This window comes from Panicum virgatum, chromosome 8K (genome assembly GCF_016808335.1).
Source record: "Panicum virgatum strain AP13 chromosome 8K, P.virgatum_v5, whole genome shotgun sequence".
Lineage (NCBI taxonomy): Eukaryota > Viridiplantae > Streptophyta > Magnoliopsida > Poales > Poaceae > Panicum > Panicum virgatum.
Window position 1 is genome coordinate 36,969,104 of NC_053143.1, and position 22,515 is coordinate 36,991,618.

Here is a 22,515-nt window from a genome sequence, read left to right on the forward strand (position 1 = left end):
GACCAGCGATTGATGCTCATGTTTCACTTCCAGTCCATAATATGACCCAATGGTGATGCCACTTGAACCTATCACTGCCGGTTCAGTTCAAACCGGCTGTGATAAGGCGTTTGCAATGATAAGTTTCATAGAAGTGATTATCAGTATCAGCAGATATTGTACATTGACCTTCATGTCACATCCGGGCTTCGATCTCCAAACACCGCACCTAAAACATTGCAGATCTCAAATAATGCCCAAGGTCATGTGAAAGGAACCAGTGCTCATAGCCTAAGAGGAGAAGGGGGTGAATAAAGCCAAATTAAACCTTAACCTATAGCTGAATCTAGTTTGCAAAAAACATAAACTAAAACATACCATCTAGATGTGAGACTACGGCTCAACTAGTGTGAAACTCTCATCCAAAAATAAGTTTTGCAACCTATAGCCAATCCTAGCTTTGAACAACTATAAGAAAGTAAAGGCACACAAGTTGCAAGAAAGAATTGCGGAAATGTAAAGGAGTAGGTTGAGGGGAAGGAAACTCTTGATACAATAATTTATCCTGTGGTATCGGTAAGCACTAAAAGTCCATGTTGTTGAAGCATTCACTAAGAGTATTGATTCCCGATCACTAAGTCTCTACCGGAATACCCTTTGACTTTCCACAAAGGCTCACGCCAAGTTCCTGGTCACCTTGATGTTGGCTTCACTATAGAGCTTCCTAGGATGGAGGGGTCTCCTCGTCCCCTACACAAAACCTGTGATCACCGCTAAACACCAAGATGGAAATTCAAAGACTTGCGGCACACTAAGATTACACTTGTGGTTCACTCAAGAACCACATACAAGGCACAAGACCTTGCTCTGCCTCACTCTCTTTAGTACTAATCTAGTACTAACACTCTAAAAGTATGTGCTAAAGCCTATGGATGTGATCAATTGTCACTATTATGGCTTGGAGGTCTAATTTAGTGTATATGTGACTTCTCTTGAGCTCCAACAACCACAAATGACCTAGGCGAAGACTTATATAGGCTAGGAACTTGAGCATAGCCGTTACCTGTCATCTTCTAAAAAAGCCTAAAGCTTCGGTTAAACTGGTCACACTAAGCCTGCATGTTAGACGTTGAACTCTCCTTTCCATTGATGTCATTGCACCGAAGGTTGCACCGATGGGTGCTAGTTTAACTAGTGCTAAAGACTTTGTACCTCAAAAAATTCTACAACTTGACAAGCTCTCTAGATGATTCAACTACTAATGCACTGGCACCTATTGTCTACATCGTCGATTTAACCAGTACTGCTAGCTTTTATGCACTTGATCGCAGTTGCAATTCTTCATTGCATCGGTCCATTATATTTTGATACCATCAGTTCAACTAGCTGGCAGTTTTCTACTGCCACTTGTGAAAGGACTTTGATGTCGCCTAGAGGGGGTGAATAGGCATTTCTACAATTAATACAGCTTGCTAGCACATTGACTGGTCAGACCAGGCCAACACTTTAACCATGCCAACAAGGCACCAACCGGTCAGACCAGTTGGGTGACAGTCACAAACTAAAAGCACACCAAAACTTAAAGAACTCCCCTCCTCGAGCTCTAGCATGGACCAAACATGAAGTGGTACTTCTACAAATTATTTCAAGTATTTTTAACAAGTCCCTGCAAACAGAAAGGCACACCCCGGTAGAACGAAGCGGAAGCACAAGTAATATGCTAGAAAACAACGAGTAAGGCGAACCAAGTATAGACACGAGGATTTGTGTTACCGAAGTTCAGATTCACCATCGTGAATCCTAATCTTTGTTGACAAACTCTTTAGGATGTGAGTCTATTTTCACCTCACTTCCACTGAGTCGGGTCTTCTTCCAACCATGTGACACCCAATTTTGAAGGAAAAAATCGAGCAATAAATCATATGTGCGCCAAGATCAAATTAAAATTACACACAAATGACGAAAATAGTGAATAACAGTAACAATGCCATATAGTACCATAGTTAAGTTATTACAAACCAAGCTAAAAGTCATTAATATAAATGAATAAGCATTTCAATTTGCATTTATTCTAGCAGTGGATACTCCAACTCCACAGATAGGTGACTGGGGAATATATGCCTAGAAGTCATGTATATCCTTTGGATAATCCTCAAACTGGCCTTGTTCTGAGCATGTGTTGTTATAGCAAGTGTGAACACATGTCATACTCAGCAAATATATTAGAAATAAATGACATAAACGTCTTAAAGCAAGGAATAAGACTAGCTGAATAAAACGGTAAGCATTTTAATTGACAGTTGGACATTAGCAACATATTTACTAAGCATGTATGAAACCATCCCACATTTATGAAAAAGAAGTAGTAAATCTGAATAAACAAATAGCTTGGAACATTTAAATAAGTGAATTAAATCAACAATTTCCATTAAGTGGACATGTGTGGGTCCGAGCCGCTCTTGACCGTGAACACGGTTGATATATCAGTTTTCACTCTGCAGAGGTTGCACACTTTATCCACAACTCATGTCTCCCTTTGTGCCCGGGTTTGCAAGGCCCTTAAACACTCCCTTTTGTGAGTGACAAAGATTTACCATGAGGCCTTTACAAAGATTCCCTAGCCGGTAGAAGCCAACTGAGGTGTCAGCAGCTACATGAGTGAACCTCCCCCAAGGCATGACCAACTCCCAAAACATAGAACGCACCCTTGGCTGGCAGTGAACCCCTCATCATAGCTCCCTCCCCATGCGCCTTCCGGTAAGCTACTATCAAGCTAGAGATATCTAATTAATCAGACAAGTCCAGAGCCGTATAGTTCTTGTGGTTGCGCTGTTTTTCCGGGTGGTTCTTGTAGGGGATGCAACCTTCGGCCTCGGCGCCGAAGAGGACCCCGCCCTCGGGGAACCAAGCGGGTGAAGAGCGGTGGCCGCGAAGAGGAGCTGAGCTTCAACTGTTCTGCCGAAGGCGGACCGAAGATGTTCTTGCAGCGAAAAACGCACCCTCAAATGACAAAGGACGACGACCCGAGGGCCTAGAACATGAAGCTTATCGGGGTCGTCTGAGAAGAGGGTCCAAGATGAGCTGTAACCCACTTGGGAAAAAAGGATGGAATTTACCCTATGCCCCAAGAATATTTCAGTAATATAACTGTTGTAAGGGCTTTGAGTTGTACTTAGCTGGGGAGGTGAACAACTCCCCCCTATAAATAGTTAAATACCCATGTAACATTCATTGATTTGACATTAAATACAAAGAGAGAGAAACAGGACACTCGTCCGAAGACCACGCTCCTTCCCCGTGTTCATGCATCTTCGTTTTGTGCGCACTCTGAGACTATTGTAGTGTTCGTCCGGTCCAGAGGCACTCTCCACCAGCAGTTCTCCATGGTTGATTTTAACCAAGTTTACCAAACATCATATTGTTCCAAAGGTTATACAAATAAGCCTCATATCTCAAGTAGCATTATTGTAAAACCACCCATAACCATTGTTCAGCGCCTAAGCAAACTACCCAAAAGACTTTCACAAAAGGAGGCGGCTATTTAAGGACAAGGATAATCAAATATGATAATAGATACCCATCAATTTAATGCATGCCAGCGTAATTAAATGTTGTTGGGACAAAATATGATTAAGGAATATACTTGTCTTCCTCGGTCACTTACTGCTGCTCAAAGTCTTCAAAGTCTTGATCTTGGAAGTTCTTGAACGGCTCCTCGTCTACTTGTCATAGACAAGCCAAGCAACACAAGTACGTACAAGCAAATAATTAAAATAGTATACCAATCATTTAAAAACAGAGGTATTAAAAACTGGTTCTACGCGTTACAGCAGTCAAAATAACACTAAGAACGCTTAAAATGGATTTAAAATGGTAAAGGTATGCTGAAAACGGTTCTGTAGGGACTTGCGAGAAAACTACTAAAACGGTTAAACAGAAAGAAAACAGGGGATAAAACATAAATTTATATAAATACGCGAGGGCTATCCCACTAAAACCACGGCAAGGACGGCGAGTTCTATTTTGCAAAAGACCAGTGTGTTTTCCAAAAGAAACTGGACTAAAACAAAATTATTTTTGAATAGAGGTGGATTGCGGGTTAATTCTAGGAAAAATGAGGGGCTAGACTGCAAAATGACCATGGTTGACCGGTGAGTTTGACTCAGGATTAGATTCGTTTCATGCCGTCGGATGACGATCCTACGGCTCAGGCAGCTCAAAGTAGCTGGCAGCGGCGGATCGCCGGCAACCGGCAGCGGCCTCGTTGGAGTAGCACCAATCCGGCGCTACGATGCACAAAAAATTGTGCGGTTTGGCCTGGAAGCACGAGTGCGGCACGGGAAAACGGATTGAGTGGTTTTGGGGGAGGTGTCTTTCTTTGGATTTGATGTTAATCCATCAATATTACCCGATCCAGGTATTGATGATGAGTGAGACCAGTACGCGTGCAAGTTAACTGATGAGTACTGCATTATTTTACTGATAACATTTAGTATATATAGGATAAACATAACCCCTTGAGACAAACGTACGATAGCGTACCACACTGGACTACTCTCATGCTACTAGATGAAGTATCATTTAATTTATTCATTTTGGTCATAGTCAGCATATGGTGAATTATTCATAGCGCTGACCTCTTGACAGGGAATACGTTAGGCTGGTGCAGTAGTGTCACATCGGCTGACAGGCGCACGAGCTTGGTCATCTCTTCCACCAACCTATCCATCGCAGGGCCAGGCAGGCAGATCGGAATGACGATGCCGTCCTCCCCATTGGCGTTCTTGGAGGCTAGGAGGAAGCTTGCCAGCCAGGGAAGGGACGGGACGCCAACAGCTTCTGCCGGACCCCCATACACCGGCTTGCCCCATCCGAAGTCGAGGTCGTCAAACCTGGCCTTGGTTTCGTCCGTCAGATAATACATGCCTGCGGTGATGGGAGCACTTTGCCCTCTGCGCAACACGAAGAGGTCGGCCGCTGACCGCATGAACTCCATGTCCACCTGGTTTTTCGCCTTCTTCACCAGCTCCACGGCATAGCTCAAGGGGTTCCTGCAGAGCTCCCCGGCTGTCGATATGGCGGCCGGGAGTGCGAACGCATTTCCGTAGTAGCCGGTGGGGATGCCGGCCGCAGCGGTGCTGCGGCCGCGGGCGTCAACGAGCACCGTCAGCTCCATCACCTCGTCAGGATGCGGGGCCAGCGCCACCGTGCGAAACTTCCACAACCAGCCTGCAATGGTGTCGAACTTTGTGGCACGTTTCTGAAGGTGCGGCGGGAGCTGGGCTCGAATAGCAGCGATCTCTCGGGGCCCGAAGGAGAAGGAACGGAGCTGGCAGTTATCTAGTGGAAGCATGTTACTGCTGGCCTTGGTGTCAGTGTCACTGCCCGGCACCTCATCCGACTTGTTGTGTACCAGCTCATCCGACTTGTTGTGTACCAGCTCCGGATGTTGATGATTGCGCCCCTCCAGCAACTCCCGTTTCCACACCGGCAGCACGGACGGTGCCTGAGCACCCCGTGCAAGCTCTGCCACGGCGCCCAAGAACTGCGTCAGCCCCTGTGCATCGGCCATGGTGTGGTTCAGTCGGAGCGCAAGGATGAATCCTCCACACGTGAGTCGCGTCACCTGCACACCGGACATAGAATGGCCAGAATTTTACTAAAGTTTGATGATTTGATCTGCTGCCGCTACTTTTGCCAAGCTTGATGAATTGATCAGTTGCCGCTACTAGCCACGCCAGAATTTCGAATTTTGCAAATTCTGTTCGTTTTGCTTACCCACTAAAGATAGGTTCAACAGTATTCAACGAAAGACGAGGATTTAGAGGTTACCTGGAAGAGCATGAGGGGCGCGTTGATGATGGCGGAAGAACCGGGGACGTCAAAGATGAGCTCCTCCAAGCATGGGAAGGGAGGCAATATGGGATCACCAAAGTGCTCAAGGCCAACATCAGCGTCGGCCTCGATGAACAAAACACCCTCACCGGTGCAGTCAACGGCGAGCTTGCATCCATCATGCTCTCGGAGCCGTCCAGCGAATGGGTAGTAGGGCACAAGGGCTTTGGCGAGAGCTTCCCGTATAACCTGCACGGGGTCCTTGCTGCCCATGTACTCGTTCCTCCGGTAGAAATGGATGATGGGGATTTGGAACCTCAGACCGACCTGGTCATCAAAATCCGAGAGCCGCTTCAGCTCACGAGGCGTAGGGGCTGCCGGCGCCACCAGCACCTCCGGTCGCCTGCGCACCGTGAACTTGGGCGCCGCCGAGGAGCTTGCCATTCCTGCTGTTGGTAATGAGAAGGGGGAGAGATCGATGATTGTGGGTGCGTGTGTATGCGGCTGCTAGCTAGGGTGTTGTGCAGGAGTAATATGAATTGATCAACTGGCAAGTGGAAGTCGTTGGTAACCATCATTGACTCGATGAGATGAATTGGAGAAGTCCACAAAACGCGCAGGTCGCATTAAATACTAGCTAGGTGCATCTCGCAATGCAAGTTAATGTGCTACTTAGAAAAGTCGATATGTGTGGGGTTTCAGTGTACAGTTTCATATTACAGTTAGCATAGCTGCGAAAACTAAATATGTGTGCGGGCAGAGTTTTATGGGAATAAAACTACTCTCTAATCCCATAAAACTTCCTCATTCTCTCTTCTCCCTATGTTACTAGCAAATTAAAATGATGATAGAATCTAATACTACGAAACTCTCCATAAAACCTGATAAAGATTTGCCTTAACAACGTGCGTGTGCTTGCTACATTAATTTCGGCTGTGATGCATATGCATGGCAGAGTTGCAACGAATTCAATCTGGAAGAAAAAAACAGCCACTGGTTTGCCATATCGCTTCACAAAAGTCAGATCTGCTACAGTAGCTAAGACCATTCCGCGAAAGGGCCTACAACCTAGTAGTTACAAGAGTCTCGGTAACACCTAAGGTTCTGGGTTCGACTCTCCATAGGAGCGAATATTATGGGATTTAACAGTATTGTGCATTCAGTGGTAAGTGACGTTCCCGTCGACAGTGAGGCGCCTGTGGTGACTTCGTCAATCTCGAGGATTTGCCGGCACAGTCTTCGAAGATGCTCATAAGGGTAGGATTTGCGTACGTGTATTCATAGAGGTGTGAGTGTGCTTGCGTTGTGAGTGTCGAAGTTGTACTGTGTGATATAAAAAAAGCTAAGACCATTCCGTCTAATTTCGAAATATATTCCATATTTTTTCTTTGTCGTCACATCTCTTCGTCATCCAGCAATCAGTTGGCGGGTCAACCCATCCTATTATGGTTCAATGCAAACACAGTAGTATAGGTGATCAGTCCCCCTCGGTTAGAATTTGATTTGATGGTCCAATGGTCATCCCAATTCTCCGGGCAAATACTTCATTAATAAATGCATGGTTGATTGTTTTTTTCTTGAAAGGATTACATTACGTGGCGCTCGTAGTGTCGGACACCGTATGAGTACATGCAACCTTACCCTGATGAGCTTCAGAGAAAAGTCAGAACATGTGCCTCATCCAGATGAGCGGTTCCGTGAAAAGTCAGGACATGTGCCTCATTGTCAACTCCCCTTATAATTTCTCAAATCAATAAAAAAAAATATGAGCATACATTTCTAGTTAAGTACTCGAATTATGGCTGGGCGTTCGGGTTACCCGAAAAATTAGAGTCGGGTTTTTCGGGTTTGAAAAATTTCGGGTTTTGAAAACTACAATCCGAAATTTGCTAAAAATAATCGAAACCCGACATTTCGGGTACCCGATAATTCGGGTTCGGGTTCGGGTTCGGGTTTTACCCGAACAACCCGAACTATCCTAGACTCTGCAATACACCGCGGCTCCTCGCTCGCGGTTGACAAAGCAGGCAGGCAGCCCGCGCGGCCGGCTCGACGCCGTCCCTCCCTGCGTGCGTTGAGGCCGATTGGCGCACGCGGAGGGGGCGCGCGTACTCGGGCTGTTGCCGCCGCCGAAGCCCCATCCGCTCGCGGGACTGCAAGAGCAAAAGCCGAGGGGGCGTGGAGGAGGCAGATCTGGCGGGCGTGGACTCAGGATCCTGCTCTGCGCGAGAGAGACGGAGGGAATTGGAGAAGGACGCGAGGGAGCGCGAGAGAGACGGAGGGAATTGGAGAAGGACGTGAGGGCGAGGATGAGGAGATTGGAGAGGCGGAGGAGCTTCAAGATGCGCCTGGGCTGGGGCGCGGTGGCGGCGGCCGGCGGGCCCTGGGCGGTGGCGTGGTGGGCACCTACGGCTTGAGACGAGGACGAGATGCGCCGGCAGGCTGTGGCGCGGTGACGGCGGCCGGCGGGCGAGGGGCGGTGGCGCGGTGAGCCGGTGACGGCGGTCAGCGCGCGAGGGGCGGACGGGCGACTCGCGACTCGCGAGGGGCGCTGTGGCCTGTGGCGGCGTGACTGGGGTGGGGCGGTGGGGGACTGGGGGTGGGGTGGGGCGCTGTGCCTAGGTTAGGGTTAAGAGGTTTCATGGGCTGGGCTGCAAGCCTACAATGAGTAAACACATCTATGGGCTGGGCTGATTTCGGGTAGTTCGGATAATTCGGGTACCCTAGCCTAATACCCGAAGTACCCGTAATAATTTCGGGTACCGTGGGTTAGAACCCGAATTGGGGTTCGGGTTTTTCGGATTCGGATTTTTCGGGTTCGGGCTCGGGTTTTTCGGGTTCGGGCTTCGGGTATCGGGTATTTTGCCCAGCCATAACTCGAATAATAGTTTTACCATAACTAACTAACTAACTATTTAGAAGTGTGGTTTTGACAGAACATTTGATCCAGTTTATAACCATGGCCACGTATGAGCAGAGAAGCAAGGTGAACATATTCCAATGACGATTCTGAATTTGCTTGTCTGCTTTCCCAATGGGAAAAAAATCTCTCTACTCCATCCATCCTCGAATATAGGGCGAGATGGGTTTTTATAGTTAGATTATGGAGGTAGAGAAAATATACATGTACCTCTTATTAGTGCATGTTTAATTAATTATTTGCTTAATTTTCAGCTGCCCACACAAAAGTCAAGAAGATTAGCACCAAAATTGCTCTTTTTACTCCTCCATATCACCATAATTGATTTATTTACAAAATTAGCACCAAAATCAAAGAGATTAGCATGTCTTTTTGTTCAAAGAACCTTATAATGTCTTATATTTAGGTACAAAATTTAAACTCTTCAATGCCTTATATTTCAAGACGGAGGGAGTACATGACACTGGCACCAGCTCAGTTTGGATGGAAAATGTTCAATATATATGAAGGAGGTGCTTCTGCACGGGCATAAGGTGGTTCAGTAATTTTCATCGGCTTTATTTAATAAACATGATGACAAATAATTCTGTGAAAAAAATTAGTGGACGTAATCCGTAGGAACCGTTTAACATGGCTTCGAAACATTTCAGCTGTTGTCTCAATGTTTGATTAGCCGCTTGTGATATTATTCCATACGGTATTCTTTTACATGACATTCCGGCTCAAAAATTAATAGGATTAGTAGGATATTCGTATCAACAAAGTGCAACTCTTTTTTTTTCTGAAAGCTGATCTCAAAAGAACACTGATGTTTGTGCTTGGTATGGAGCAATTTCGGAATGAGTGACCAACCAGAAAATTCTTCCGGGTGCGTAGGAGGACAAAGCGTGCAGAAAAGATTTGTGTTGATTTGTGAGAGCAGTTTATGTCCTAGATAAGCTGCCAAATGTAAGCGGGCTCGACCTCAAGGAGACGGGATGTTATAGAGTGGTATCAGAGCCGACTAGCATGTGCAGGTCAGGGGCACGGGTGCGTGGCAGGTTAGTGCACAAGCATTTGGGATGCGCTGTTGGCACTAGACACACGAATGTGGTCAAGAGAGGACGTTCATAGCTTGTGGTTGACCAACGAAGACATCGGTCTCTTAAGGGGGTGAGGATATGACAGCCCGCCCAAGGGCTTAATAGGGTTAATAGATACACACCAATAAGTTGCAATTTCTTTTTTGGAAGACGATCTCGAAAGAACCATGAGGTTAAGCATACTTGGCCTTGAGCAATTTTGAGATGGGTTACTGACCGGAAAATTCTTTCCGAGTGCATAGGAGTGAGGACAAAGTGTGTGCAGAAAAGAATTGTGTTGGTTTGTGAGGGCAGTCTATGTCCTAGATAAGTTGCTAGATGTAAGGATGTAAGCAAGCGGGCTCGGCCTAGGGGAGGCGGGACGTTATATTTTATAGTCTTCTACTTTATCCTCTTTTCCAAGGCACCCATGCAAATTCAAATTCAAATTCTTTAGTTCTTGATCAACACTTCCTCTTAAATGTATTTATTATAAAAGACAAGTTTGATAGCATTGAATTGATATTTCAAATACTTTTATATGGTCTACATTTCATACTCATATTGTATATATAAGATATCAACGGTCAAAGTTCTAAGGTGGAGGTTGCACTAGGTCAAATTGCATCTTATTCAATTGGTTCGGTTTTGTTTGGTATGTTGTGTTGAAACTTGGCCATCTAGATTGAAGTCCTATGACTCAACATCATTGTTGTGTTTTCCTCAATTTATTTCAAGATCTAATGTCTAATGGGTCGTAATACCTCTTACCGCTCGGTGGCACTTCAGATGCTCCCTCAAGTACTCGATTCACCCGATGCATAGCATCCACCTGGGTAATCACGTCAGAAGAAAATTGTGATGGATCTCCTACACTCATATACTTATATTCGAGATTCACACGCAGTTGGAACGGCTGGATCCGTCAGCGCATCCTGTTTACAACTACTGAAGCTCCAGTCAATTTCTTTTTCTTCAAATTCTCTATCTTGTCGAGAAGATCATTGATTTGAGCAAGATTTCTTCCCTTCGAATTCCAACTGGACTTCAGAATTGGTGCTCTAGGGGTTCTGGCTGGGAGAGCTGGTGCTTGGTTTTCAACATAAAACCAAAAATCCTTCCACTCAATGACTTTAGATGTCAATTTATAGGGAATATATTTCGATCCTAACCCCTGACGCCGCCTGCTCCGCCAACTACATCTATGACAATTGCGCTTGGCTGAGTTTTCAGTTAGAAAAGATGTTGAAACAGATCGAAATGGGACTTGATTCCCATATATGCTTCATAAAGATGAACAACAATCAAGATGTGGAGGATAGAATTTGGGGTCAAGTGGTGTGCTTGAATCCTCCAATGATAAAGAAGGCCTCGGAAAAAGTCAGGGGTTGGAACTCCGAAACCGCGCAAGATATGGGATTGAAATGCTACGGTTTCTTGTGGTCCTTCGCGAGGAGGAGCATCTCCTAAGGATTTACGCCATTGGACTACTTCGTGTGGTTGGAGGAGTTTTTCCTCAACAAGGCCAAGGAGATGGAAATCAAAAGCACCTATTTGCTCTCCATCCTTCCTTCTCCGCTGGGCTTGATGCTCTGCTTGGCTTCTCCTTTCCCTTTCCAAGCACTTTTTGGGCGCCATCTGGATCTTGGGGATTTTCTTCTTGCTGAGTTTTTCGCAGCATAGGAGGTGAGAACAGAGGAGACCAAGAAAGAGCAATGGCAGCAGATTTAACTACGCAAATGGAGAAAGCATACTAACCCTAGCTTTTACCGCATGGTTAAATAACCTAGTCGGTGGCACTTCTGTTAATATCTGAAAGACAAAAAGATACGCGCTAGTTAATATTTATTTTGGGCGATAATTCTGGGATTATTTGAGGGAGTTATTTCATTACTCATTTTTCTGGGTTATGTTCCAGAAAAAGAGGTTTCAGATATCTGAATCTACTACTCCGAATTAATCATCAAAATAAGTTCTTTTAAGCCGCAAAATTTGGATCCTTAATTCAAAATCTTGGAATTTGGATTCAAGGCTCGTGGACTGCGGGATACGTGTCATTGACGGCTCATTTTCCAAATTCTTCAAAGATAAAGACCAGAAGATTGAAAACTAATTTGACCATCAGCCTGATTCTGCGTTCAATCTAAGGCTCGGGTGCTACTGCATATGGAGCACGAGTTCATCGTGCACCATATAAAAGAATATTCGGAACTTGAGCACCTCATAGCCTTGATGTAGCAAAGGAAGTACTCGGAAGACTACTTGAAGCACTCGATGAAGTATTAGTAGGGCAGCCATTTGACCTGATCCTTTGCTGGCTGGCTGATACGTGGATCTTTATTCTTTCAATTGGAGAACTTAGGCATTCTTACCACTCATGAGAAAACAAAGCAAACTAAGGGAAACAAAAACAATAAGGACACTTACTATGGAGAAAAGACAAGGCAACTTCTCTCTTCTCTCTCTCTTTTTTAGCATATGCAATACAAGATGATGGAAGGGAAATATGCAAATGCATGGATACGTGTTACCTTCGGGCCTCCCCCCGAAGCTGTCTTACTGACCGGGTCCAGGGTGATACCCATAGTACCGGTAGAAAGCCCGACTTTCTTGGTACTACTTTCGAAGCAGTTCCATTCTGGCATCATGATTTGTCTGCTGCTGCGCGTAGTGTCGCACGGTGTCGTCAATGTGTTGGTTGAGAGTTCATTGGATCTGCTGCGTCCTCTCGTCGATGTCGCCTACCCGAATGTTGAGGTCATGGAGCCCCTGAGTGAGGTCGCGATACCCTTTGCCTGAAAATGAGCGGTGGACAGCAAAGAGTGGGGGGTGCTCCGCCTGAACTGGAGCCACTGACATAGGCCCAGTTAGTGCGTGCAGTTTGTTCACACTCAGAGCTACCCGCGCTCTGCCATGATGACCCTCCAGCTTCAGGTTGCGGAATGTATTTATCCCAACCGGACTGTTGTCCAGATGAGGACCCGGCCATTCCGCCAGCGTGTGCATGTCCTGCATAACCATGAAAAACTTGTGGCGGAGGTGGCGGCATGTCCATCGCAGCATTACGGGATCTACTTCTGGTCATTCTCCCGGACACGCTACTCCTGCGAGGTGCTTCGATAGGCTGCAACTCAAAAGTGTAACCGCGGCTTTTATATAAATGGAGTCTCGGGTTCGGAAGCGGGATCTCGTTGACATAGCCAGGAAAGAAGAATATAATAGAGCTATCCGGAGCACTGTTCAGAGTGTCCTTGAACCAAATAAGCCAAATCGATTTTTAGGTGAGGAGTAGTGATGTAAGTAGTCTGAGCCCAGTTCAAAACAGCCAAACTCGTGGCAATTTATGTTACCGAAGAAGTACATTCAATGGGTCCGACCATTCGAAAATTCCCAAGCCATTGGCGAACCATTTCTTGCACGGGGGCAAATTTTACTTTGTTCACTATGGTGTAAAGAATGCGAAGTTCATCAACACGAACAGTCCGGACATCCTCTCTAGGAAAACACATAAGCGCAAGCCATTTATGCATCAGATGCAAGGTCGGATGTTGGATATCATTGCAACAACCCTGTGAATACATGTTTAACCCAGAAATGGAATGCCAAAAACTCTTTATGATAACCACGAGTTGCTTGTTCAACGTCGGTGGTGCATTTGTGGTGAAAACCCAAAACAATGCTTAAAACCCTCCAAGACATGACAAACTCACTCCCAAAGAATCAAAATGAAACCGCATTGTCCGTTTCCAAAAGAGTGCAAAGACTGAATTGTCAAGTCCCGAGAACCCATTTCGAAAATTTTAGCAAATGAAGACCACCCCACTGCCTTCTAAACGCTAGCAAATTCGGTATCCATACCCATTTTCTCTAGCAGGTCTTCATCAAACTCCCAAGTGTGACCGAAAGTCCGAGCCTTCAGTGTGTTGTAGGCTTGGAGCTCTCGCTCGCCTCGGAGCTCGATGTGAGCGTCATCCAGTGCCTCCTCTTCTTGTTGTTCGACTTGCTCTTCTGGCGCCTGGGACTCAGCCTACTCGTCACGGTTATTGAAGCTCGGCATGGGAGTGGATGAGTGGTGCGAGCTCAATTGATTCGAACTCGACCCGGTCACCCTTCTGAACACGTTCGAGAACTTCCGCCGGACGTTCTTCATACCTGAAATCATAGTACCCAAACACGACCAAAACTCGGAAGGATTACGTGAGAGTTAGAAAAACTCAAAGTTAGCCGTCTGAGAGTTATTAGTCCTTGCGGGGCATGGTTGGCTCTCAGAAAAATCGTTCTTGTGGGTGATAACACTCCACAAAATCGTTCTTGCGGGCGATGACGCACCACAAAATCATTGTGGCATGGTAGTAGTACCACCACAAACACGTTCTTGAAGAGAGAAGAAAGTAAACACGAAGTGCAAATGGGATGCAAATGGAGATGCAAAGCAAGGAAATGTTTTTCTTCTTTTTTCTTATGAACTTGGAGAAGAACAAGAGCAAAGAGAACAGAGGGAGGAAGAACAAGAAGTTAGACTGGTATATCTCGGGCTAGGGGAGTGCCATGAGCTCCCTGGGCACCGGGTTTTATAGAGGGGCGCCACCCCTTGGTCGGCCGACCAAGGTGGTTGACTGGCCATGTGGCTGGCCCAATTTTTGTCCCCTCTTTTCAGAGATTCTTAATAACTGCCACACACTCCAAAAACACTTGAATGCATGGAGGAGTAGGCCGGTGTAGGCCTAGGAGTGGCCCCATATGAACTTGGACATGAAAATCAACCAAGTTCATGCATGCACTAGACTCCAAATTTTTGTGGCAGCCATTTTCTTCCAATTTTACCCCATGGGCACTTGTCTAAATCCAAGATTCATGATGGTTTATGATGCAAAAGGTGGGGAATCAAAACATGCAAGGGTTTTTGAGCAAAATATACAATGCTCATGCAAGAATCAAATGAAAATGGAAGAAATTCAAACATGCAATGGTCGAAATTAAATATTGTCGACCATTGCATGTTTGAATTTCTTGCATTTTCATTTGATTCTTGCTTGAGCATTGCATCTTTTGCAAAAAAAAAAACCTTGCATGTTTTGATTCCCCACCTTTTTCATAATAAACCATTATGAATCTTGGATTTAGACAAGTGCCCATGGGCCAAAATTGGAAGAAAATGGCTGCCACAAAAATTTGGAGTCTAGTGCATGCATAAACTTGGTTGACTTTCATGTCCAAGTTCATTTGGGGCCACTCCTAGGCCTACACCGGCCTACCCCTGTGTGCATTCAAGTGTTTTTTTTGAGTATGTGGAATCATTAAGCATCTCTGAAAAGAGGGGACAAAAATTGGGCCAGCCAAATGGCCTGCCGACCACCTTGGTCGGCCGACCAAGGGGACGCGCCCCTCTATAAAACCCGGTGCACAGGGAGCTCATGGCACTCCCCTAGCTCGAGATATACTAGTCTTGCTTTGTGTTCTGCCTTCCTTTTGCTCTCCTTGCCTTTGTTCTTGATCCTAGTTCGTAAGAAAAGGAAGAAAAATATTTCCTTGTTTTGCATTTCCATTTGCATTCCATTTGCACTTCGTGTTTACCTTCTACTCTTTGCAAGAATGTGTTTGTGGTGCTACTACTACCCCGCAAGAACGATTTTGTAGTGCGTCATCACCCGCAAGAATGATTTTATGGATGTTATCACCCACAAGAACGATTTTTGTGAGAGGCAACCATGCCCCGCAAGGACTACTAACTCTCGCATGGCTAACTTTGATTTTCAATAACTCTCATGTAATCCTTTCGAGTTTTGGTTGTGTTTGTGTGTTTGTGATTTCTGGTATGAGGAACGTCGGGAAGAAGTTCACGAATGTGTTCAGAAAGGTGACCGGGTCGAGCTCGAGTCAATCATGGTCGCACCTCTCATCCACTCCCACAGCAAACTTCACCCACCATGATGAGTAGGCCGAGTCTCAGGCGCCAGAAGAGTAAGTTGAACATCAAGAAGAGGAGGCACCAGATGACTCCCACATCGAGCTCCGAGGAGAGCGTGAACACCAAGCCTACAACATTCTGAAGGGACGAACCTTCGGTCACACTCGGGTGTTCGACGAGGACCTGCTAGAGATGACAGGTATGGATACTGAATTTGCTAGTGTCTGGAAGGTCGTAGGTTGGTCCGCATTTGCTAAAATTTCTGAGAATGGTTCCCGGGATTTGACGATTCAGTTTCTCTGCACTCTTGTGGAAACGGACAATGGGATTTCATTTCGATTTTTCAGGAATGAGTTTATCATGTACTGGAGGGATTTAAGCACCGTTTTGGGTTTTCATCATAAATGCACCACGAATGTTGAGCAAGCAACTCGCAGTTATCATAAAGAGAGTTTTTAGCATTCCATTTTTGGGTTAAACACGTACTTGCAGCCCCACTGTAATGATATCCAACATCCTACTTTGCGTCTAATGCATAAATGGCTTGCGCTTACATGTTTTCCTAGAGAGGATGTCCCGACTGTTCGTCTTGATGAACTTCACATCCTTTATGCCATGGTGAACAAAATAAAAATTGCCCCCGTGCAAGAAATGGTTTGCCAATGGCTTGGAAACTTTTGAATGGTCGGACCAATTGAATCAAATGGTTTGTTTGATTCATATGCTAGGCTAGTTCTTGTTTCATGGCTTTTTTTTCATCTCCCTTAATTGGGCGCTCTAGAACTAAGGCCCCGGATAGAGATGGGTGTCCTTGCGCAAGGCTAATGTGGTGCTTGTTAGCGCAGGCATGGTGTCTGGGTTGATAACTACATTTGAATGCGACTCTATTCCACGGCTTGTAGAGGTTGCCAGCAGGTGGTGACAGCTCTGTTCGAGCCCTAGTAACCCTCCACATTCAGATGGAGTGGTAGGAGGTACATAAAGCCGTCGGGTGATAAGGCTTGTCCTGTTCATCTTGATGCGGTCTCCCTAGTCCATGTTCGTAGGCTTTTCTATGTGTATGAACGACTCAAACCAGCTTACTCATGAGTGTCCGATAGATTATGGCTCTAGCTACCCTTGATCTCGCTTTCACCCCTCCGATATCCTAAGGCAGATTTATCTGGTCATGTTTGTGTGTTACACTACCCCCTCAATATCATGAACAACTTACCCCTGCTTAGATTCTGGACATTAATTCATAGTGGTCTCCACAACTTAATAAGCTCTATATACCACCGCCTTCCTTGTAGAAATATAAATGACACCCCGGGTTACTCTCGGGTAAAATGCTACGGTGGTACTCCGTGCGCTTGCGGATTTATTCGTGGCCCATGAAATACCTGCCACCCCCTTGGCGTCAGTGGTGACATTGGTAGGTGCCAACAATATCCCAGAAGGTGAAGAGTTTGTCATAGTGGGACAACCAATAGAGCCACTTGTCATCCCAAATAGAGATCGAGCAATCCTCGAGGTAAAAGTTGGCAAAGAAAGAATCCCAGCCAGTCTAGTCCATTCATGCAATACCATTGCAGAGGCTAGACCGAAGCAAGACCCATTGGAAGAAGCAGTGAACATCAACCAAGAAGTGCAAACTCAACCCATTCTTGAAGAAGATGTCACACACTTCACCCAGGAAACAGATCCGGTAGGCAAGGGTAAGCTCAACAAAGAGGAGACACCGCAACCTCCCCTCCCTGAGCTGAAGCTGCTGCCTCTTGGTTTGAAGTACGCATTCCTTCACAACAACATAGCCACGCCAGTTGTCATCAGCGATAAGCTGATGGAGAGTGAGACTTGGCAGCTCGTTGCAGTCTTGGATAAATATCGGTCTGTCATTGGATATTCTCTCCAAGACTTGAAGGGGATCAACAGCCATCGCATCCCTATGGAATCGGAACATAAGACGTCAAGAGAACATCAACAGCGGCTTAATGATTTGATGAGGGATGTAGTGAATAAAGAGGTACTAATGTTTCTTCACGCGGGTATAATATACCTCATGCAATGGGTCAGCCCAGTTCAAGTAGTCCCAAAGAAGAGAGGCATGACAGTTGTCCGAAATAAGAGAAATGAGCTCATACCTTAGACGACAGTTACTGGTTGCAGGATGTGTATCGATTATCGGATGCTCAACAAGGCTACCAGGAAAGATCACTTCCCTTTCCCCTTCATTGACGAGATGCTTGAACGGCGGATGTCGTTTGGTCTATGCAACACACTAGCTTCATTTAAAAGGTGCATGATAGCGATCTGCTCAGACCTGATTTAGAACATCATGGAAGTATTCATGGATGACTTCTCAGTTTATGGCAAGTATTTCGATCAATGCCTTGAGAATTTGGACAAAGTTCTCAAGAGGTGCCAAAAGACGCACTTAGTCCTAAATTGGGAGAAGTGCCATTTCATGGTCAGAGTGGGGATTTTCATCAGACATAGATTGTCCGAAAGAGGGATATATAGAAGTGGGTAAGGCAAATATCGATGTCATCGAGCAATTACCACCCCCGATGAATGTCAAGGGAGTCAGGAGTTTCTTGGGTCATGTCGGCTTCTATAGGAGGTTCATCAAGGACTTTTCCTATATAGCCAGACCCTTGACGAACTTGCTCACAAAAGATGCCCAATTCAACTTCGACGAGGAATGCCTTGTGGCCTTCTATAGCCTCAAGAAGTCCCTCGTAACCGCACCCATCATTCAGCTTCCTGATTGGAATCTTCCTTTCGAATCATGTGCGATGCAAGCGACTATGTTATGGGCGCAGTACTAGGTCAGTGCAGAGATAAACAACACTATGCTATATCTTATGTCAGTAAGACACTGACCGGATCCCAACTCAACTATGCCACAACGGAGAAGGAATTGTTAGCCGTCGTATTATCCATGGATAAGTTCCTATCCTACTTGGTTGGTGCTAACGTGATTGTGTACAAGGATCATGCAGCACTAAAGTACCTCATAACCTAGAAGGATACTAAGCCACGATTCATCCGTTGGATTCTGCTCCTCCAAGAGTTTGACTTGGAAATCAGAGATAAGAAAGGAGCAGATAATTGTGTGGCAGATCATCTATCGAGAATGCAAGTACAAGGATCGGACTTGCCGAACAATGATTATTTAAGAGATGATACTCTTCTAAAGGTCACTTCATCTAGTCCATGGTATGCAAACTTGGTAAATTTCATGGTGACCGGGTATTTACCTCCATGAGAAGACAAGAAAAAGTTGATAGCCTCAACCGATTTCACCTTTGGGATGACTGTTGACGCTCCTTAGAGCGCCAATTTACGTACCGCAAGCGCACGGATCGTGTAGCTTTTCCCTTAGAGTATTCCCCCAAGGTTTATCAATCCACGGAACAAGTGTATTACTATGCTTAACTAAGCACTAATGATGTTGGTAAAATATCTATATTGAGTGATTGAGTGTGAAATAGATCTAATCTAACCAATCTAATCCAATCTAGACTAGTGAGCAATGATAGGTGTGTGCATAAGATATGAAGAGCATTTGTCCATAGGGTCTAGGATCACTAGAGATGCAATCGCCAAGCAACGAAGAACGGATCTAATCTACCAAAGGTGTGTTCCAAGATCAAAACCTTTCCCTCCCGCATTCTGTCACTACACGAGGATAATCGGTAACTAATCAACAAGAACATGATAGTTGATGTAATCTAAGTAAACCATGCAAGAGCAAAGCAAATCCAAAGCCAAGTCACGAACTATTAAGCATCAAAACATCATCAACAAGAATCGTGAGAAATCAATCTCATAAATAATTCGGCAATTACAACTCAAGATCTCCTTACAACCCCATGAACAAACGAGGACTTTACCCCATGAAGCTAAGCGAAGCGTAGTCGATCATGGTGATGAAATCTCCGGCAAGGGATGGATCCCTTGCTGTCCTCCAACTTGCAGCGGCGCCGAGGGATGATGAGACCTCCGGTGTCGCCTTTCTCTTGTGTCTAACTCGAATGGATCTCTGAAACTCATCTCTGGATGCTCTCTCTCTGCGATCTCTGCGATCTCTCTCTTTGACGGCGGCTTCGGGGTATATATAGGCGGTTCTGGTCGGTGGTTTTGGTAAAACACAGATTATGATTGATGCATACTTCGCGCTGAAGAAAATTGAGGCCGATTGGGCCCCGGAATGGGCTAGGCCGGCCGGCTCAGAGGGCCCCAGGCTGACCGGCCTGGGCCCTTTCTGGCCCCTTTCGGTCCCATTTTTCGTGTGTAGCCTCTTCTCCTTATTCCTCATCTTAGCCCAGTTGTGACCGTGCGTCAAAACATCTCCGAAAATGTCCAATTTCCTGCCAAAACACAACATGCTCCAAAATCCAGGACAAAATCGAAAACGGTCAAGTTCGGGTGCCAAGTGGCGGGTTAGTACATGAATCATCCCGAAGAAATTACCAAAACCACTCCTAATCATATAATAAAATGGGTACTTAAGGAGCGCCAACATTCCCCCCATGCTTAGCTTTTGCTCATCCTCGAGCAAATCAAATCATCAAGTCCTTCCATGGGTTGCTCGAGAGTTCTCAAACTGCAAAATTTACTTATGCAAACAAGTCTAACAATATTTCTTCAAACAAAGGTCAGAGGAGCAGCGTGGATAATCATATCATGGGCGTTCAAAAACTCATCCAATATTACTCCACGACTCTTACCTTTAGCCGGCAACTTGAATATCGACAACACTTGCTTTTCTTGCCATCCTTGGAGGTTTTTCTTTTTTTTTTAGTTTTTAGAAGCAAAATACCCTACAACAAAGCTAAGACCAAAAATTCTTGCACAAGTCCGTTCATGTCTCTCGATATAAGTGGCTATCCTATTATTATTTGCAAACTCACATCTCCCAAAAGTCTCTCAAGTATAAAGTGGGGCTATAGGTGAGGCTTAGCAAAGTATATACATATATTGTCAAATTAAGAAAACCTTCTAATGATTGCTCACCTTCTGAGCCAATGATCATGAGAGTTTCTCCATAATGTAAAGGGTTCAAGGGTAAGAAGATTTAGAATGGTGGACATGTGCAAAGGCATACAAAAAGATTGACTTCAAGGCACAAGCATCGTCCTCGTTGTCGGATTGCACATGGTTGGAATTGAGGATATTGTTCTCAAACAACAAGGTGATATCTCTTTGCACTTCTCTAACCATAGAATCCCTTCATTTATTCTTTTCTTCTCATACATTTTTTTCTTTCTTTCTTTCTCCCGAATTTTCTTTCTCTTCTCCGAACCTTTTCATAGGATACTTTCTATAAAACATAGATAGGCAAATCTCCAAAGTGGCTTCCTGAATTTTTGGAGCCCGAGCCGAGGCCAGAGGGTCCTAGGCCGGCCGGCCTGGGGCTTTCCCATGTCGGCTTCGGTCCATTTTTCTAGTACTCCTTCCTTTCTTCATCCCAAAATTATGTTTTATGCAAATCATGTGCAGAAACAGAACGTATCCTCATAATTGGGTTGTGGTCAAGGAAAAGGATAATAAACAAGATAATCTCAGGTTCGGGTTTTGGAATCTGGTAGATCTCATGAGTTGTTCCGATGAGGAATTCTCATTACCGAATATTGACGTGGCTAGCAATTCAGAGATGAAAAATACGGACATGATCATTGCTCGAAATTAAAACTCCCAAGAGAAAGAAATCCTAACTCAACTCAATGTACATCCAATACTTATGGTGGAACGAATATAGCTTTTGGATGATAGGATTTTTACTCTCAACTTGCCAAGAACTTGATCAACCTTATATTTGTAGGGGTTTTATTATTTTTATGAAATTAAAGTCCTCCAAATCATGCCTTACTCGCAAGCGTAATCAAAACCAAGCGCTAGATCAAAGCTCAAGTGTGGGTATTAACATGGACGAATAATTTACTAAGCTCCACAAATAAGAATTAATTTTCATGATAACGCTCGTGAACAATTGCTTTAAAGAAAATAAAGTAAAACTGAATGCATAAATAAAATTGCACGATCCAACAAAAAACAAAGAATCTTTTTATTTTTTTTCATGACTCAACACTAATTTATGACTCACTCTCACACATGCGAAAAATAAAGCACACAACGCTAGACTATGACTCTCACACATGCAAAATTAAAGACACGCACACGACGAACTTTCAACTAAACAAAGACTAACAAAAATCAATCTACGAGCCGTCACACCTCCCCCCCGTGCTTAGATTATGCGGCGTCCTCATCACAATGATATAAAAGACGGGTGTGATGCTCGTCGGTGTTCTCAACGACACCTAGGGCAATTGCATCTAGGGCGCCCTCCTCCTTGCTTTTGAAGATCTCCGACCATCCCAAATAACTTCCTTATGTTGCGGAGAAGGAAGTTGTAATCTCTTTCGGCCAAGCTCTCGATGTCGTCCATCCTTTGATCCATTGCCATGATTTGATCGTGGCACCTATCAATGGTGGCATGGAGGTCCGCAATTTCATTGCGGCACTTGACACAACACCCGAAGTAATGGCCGCCGCGGTTGGGGCTGTCATCTTCGGGTTCGTCGTCGTCCTTCTTTTTCTTCTTGCCGCTGTCACCTTCGGTGGGGTCATCTTCCTCCCTTCTCTCCTCTTCGGCCCACCCCGGCCAATCATCATCGTAGTCACGATCGGTGGCGCCCCATGAACTAGGGCTCATGCAGCTCTCCCAATCGCTGTCCCCCGCGTAATCCTTCGGCTCCGGGGCATGCTCAATGTAGTTCTTTCTTTTAACTCCGAGGAGGCGCAACGAACGCCTAGGTGCGGGT

General features: G+C 45.3%; 1 protein-coding gene across 1 annotated transcript; it reads right to left on the reverse strand.

Moving 5' to 3' along the window:
- Nucleotides 1-4,431: 4,431 nt before the first annotated feature.
- On the reverse strand, nt 4,432-6,391 carry LOC120644514 (benzyl alcohol O-benzoyltransferase-like). The gene is made up of 2 exons (XM_039921145.1): nt 5,812-6,391; nt 4,432-5,605 (listed from the first exon to the last, which is right to left on the reverse strand). Exons 1-2 carry the CDS (start codon nt 6,256-6,258, stop codon nt 4,604-4,606), a joined length of 1,449 nt encoding a protein of 482 aa, XP_039777079.1. The 5' UTR covers nt 6,259-6,391; the 3' UTR covers nt 4,432-4,603.
- Nucleotides 6,392-22,515: the final 16,124 nt, after the last annotated feature.